Consider the following 2,503-nt stretch of genomic DNA (forward strand, 5'->3'; position numbering starts at 1 on the left):
AGGTAAGTCATGCTTCCTCGGGGAAGGCGCAAATTAATTTACATGCATAACCGCGCATGGGGTGAGGTGCTCGGGCGATATCTCGACTACGACTCCCCGCGATAAATTCGAACCGTTCAACGATAAAGCGATGTGCCATTGGGATGAGCCCCCCGCGGACCCATTGGCTTTGTCTGTTTTTCGTGGTCCACACATTAAAGAGTAAGAACAAAAATAAAAGAAAACAAAGAAAGGCTGTACAGGAGCACCAGTGTGGATAAGCGCGGTGCTGTGTGTTTCGCGCTTTCTCCCTTGTAGCGCTCTCTAGCGCTTGAATCACTTTCTTTCTGATTGAAGAGAACAAATGGATTTTGTTGGGCGCGTATTATAGTTCTTTTAGTTGACAACACCGATTCGTTGAATGTGTTGCAGCCCTGCATGGACGCGGTGGACTTCCGCGCGCAGCAGTGTGAGGCGTGGAACCGCGAGCCGCGCCACGGCCGCTTCTACCGCTGGACGCCGTACCACGACGAGGACCGGCCGTGCGCGCTCGTGTGCAGGGGCGAGCCCGTGCCGGAGGGCCGCGGCCACGGCGTGCCGCTGGAGACGCCCCGGAGGCGGCAGGGCCGGCGGCGGCGCGGACGCGGGGAGGGCCGGCGGCGGCGTGGCCAGCACAAGGGCGACGACGACGAGGGTGGCGACGACGTCGAGGAGGACGAGGACGAAGACGACGCCGTCGTGAACGAGGACGACGACGACGAGGACCATGTGGACGTCGGCTCGGGCCCCGTCGTCGAGGTGCTGGCTCCCAAGTCGCAGGACGGCACCCGGTGTCGGCCGGGCAGCCTGGACATGTGCATCAACGGCAAGTGCCAGGTAAGTCAGGGGCGTCGTTTCGTTTGTTTTTCTTGCAGCGGAAACAAAAAAGAAATCACTGCATCCCCCTTCCTATTCCACCAAATTTACTCAGTCTTCCCTCCTACGTTGGTGGAATCTGGCCGCTGGATGCGTATGCCCTACCGCAGCCCGCCCCGCCACGCCACGCCCCACTGGCTGGAACAAGTCGCCATCCCAGGAGCATCGGCTGCTTGAGATTCATAGGGCGGTGTGGGCGATAAAGCGAGCGACTTGCGGGAGAGAGCGAGCGAGGGAGGAGAGGGGAGGAGCGAGCGAGTGGGGAGAAGGATTGGAGAGAGAGAAAGAGAGAGAAGGGGATGGAGAGAGAGCGTGCGAGGGGTCAGACGGTAAAACAGTCGCGGCCCCTGGGCCCTGCCTGCCGATCCCCTTCTCCTTTAAGTCTATATAATTCCCCTGCCCAAATTCGACCTTGTTCAAGTCCGTTCGGCGAGGTGCTACGAGACCGTGCACTGCACACCGTGACACATTTAGTAAAAATGCAACAGCAGCACCGCCGCTGTGAGAGACCGGGGGAAGCGTCAAGAAAAATGTAAGGAGGTAGAAGGAGAAGGGGGGAGTGTGGGGGAGGAAGAGACGTAGGAAGAGGGTAGAGAGAGAGAGACAGAGAGAGTGAGAGAGAGAGATGAGGGAGAAGAGGAGGAGTCCATAGAGGACCGTGCGTGGAGAGCAAGAGGAACAAGGTGAATAACGCGCTGGTCTGGCGGAAAGTGAGCGTTGAGAGGGGAGGAAGAGTAATACCAGACGGGCCGGTTAGGGGGTGGAGGGGGCGAGAGGGCTCGGTCAGTACATACGTCAGCGACGGGCCGGATTCCCGTATATACTGTAGTGAGTGCCAACTGTCGCGGAAGAAAAAGAGCAAAAATGGGGGAAGGGGGATAGAAGGTGAAGGGGGGATCGAACAAGGCCCAGGCAGGCCCGACGTTTCGTCGGCCATGTTTCTCAGTCCTCACCGTCAGCGCCGACCCTCCTGCTGTCCCTGCCGCTGTTGCCGTTTCTACCCGACAATTTAAAACGTACAGGTACAGTGTGCTCCGTAGACCCCGTACTTTTATTTTCTCCTGCTCTATGTACCGCATTTACGCTTGGCTAGAAGGCGCCACAGCGAGTATGTCCGCCTAGGTCTCTGCTCTGATCAACCCCAGCGCACTTTTGGAAGGTCTGTACTAACAGAGGTGTATAGCTCAGTGGCCAGCAACGCCAAGGAAATGCGCGCAGTGTTAATCTTCTACCTGAGGTACTGACAAGAACATCGTCGGAAATCAAATGCAAAAAAAAAAAAGATAGATAAATCAGTCAGGATATGCATGTGAAAGTAGTCTCTGAAAAGAATGCCAGCATTTGTGTAAGCGGATACTCGATGAGCGCAGCTACATTACTCTCCAAACGCAGTGTGGCGGTGCGGCGCTACTCGACTGCGGAGGCTGGGGCTGCTGTGCTGAAGTCTCCAGCTGGCGCGGGTGCCTCGCGGACCCTGGAGCTGCAGCGGATTCTTCGATGATAACTTTACCGATCGGGGGGTGAGGAGAACTGAAGGCTAGGCAATCCCATGATGGAGCCTAAGGGCAACATTGTAGGCGGAGAGAAAGAGAGAGAGAGGGGAGAGAGA

At 57.1% G+C, this 2,503-nt stretch overlaps 1 protein-coding gene across 1 annotated transcript in view; it reads left to right on the forward strand.

Annotated features, from left to right (window-relative positions):
- The window catches only part of LOC113215102 (uncharacterized), a 45,858-nt gene that overhangs the window by 42,307 nt on the left and 1,048 nt on the right, over nucleotides 1–2,503 (forward strand). The window contains exon 4 of the mRNA XM_052275533.1: nucleotides 412–855. Coding sequence (XP_052131493.1) covers nucleotides 412–855 — 444 coding nt within the window. The remainder of the gene's footprint in view (nucleotides 1–411; nucleotides 856–2,503) is intronic.

The sequence above is a fragment of the Frankliniella occidentalis genome, unplaced genomic scaffold (genome assembly GCF_000697945.3).
Source record: "Frankliniella occidentalis isolate FOCC.00 unplaced genomic scaffold, Focc_3.1 Scaffold8, whole genome shotgun sequence".
NCBI lineage: Eukaryota > Metazoa > Arthropoda > Insecta > Thysanoptera > Thripidae > Frankliniella > Frankliniella occidentalis.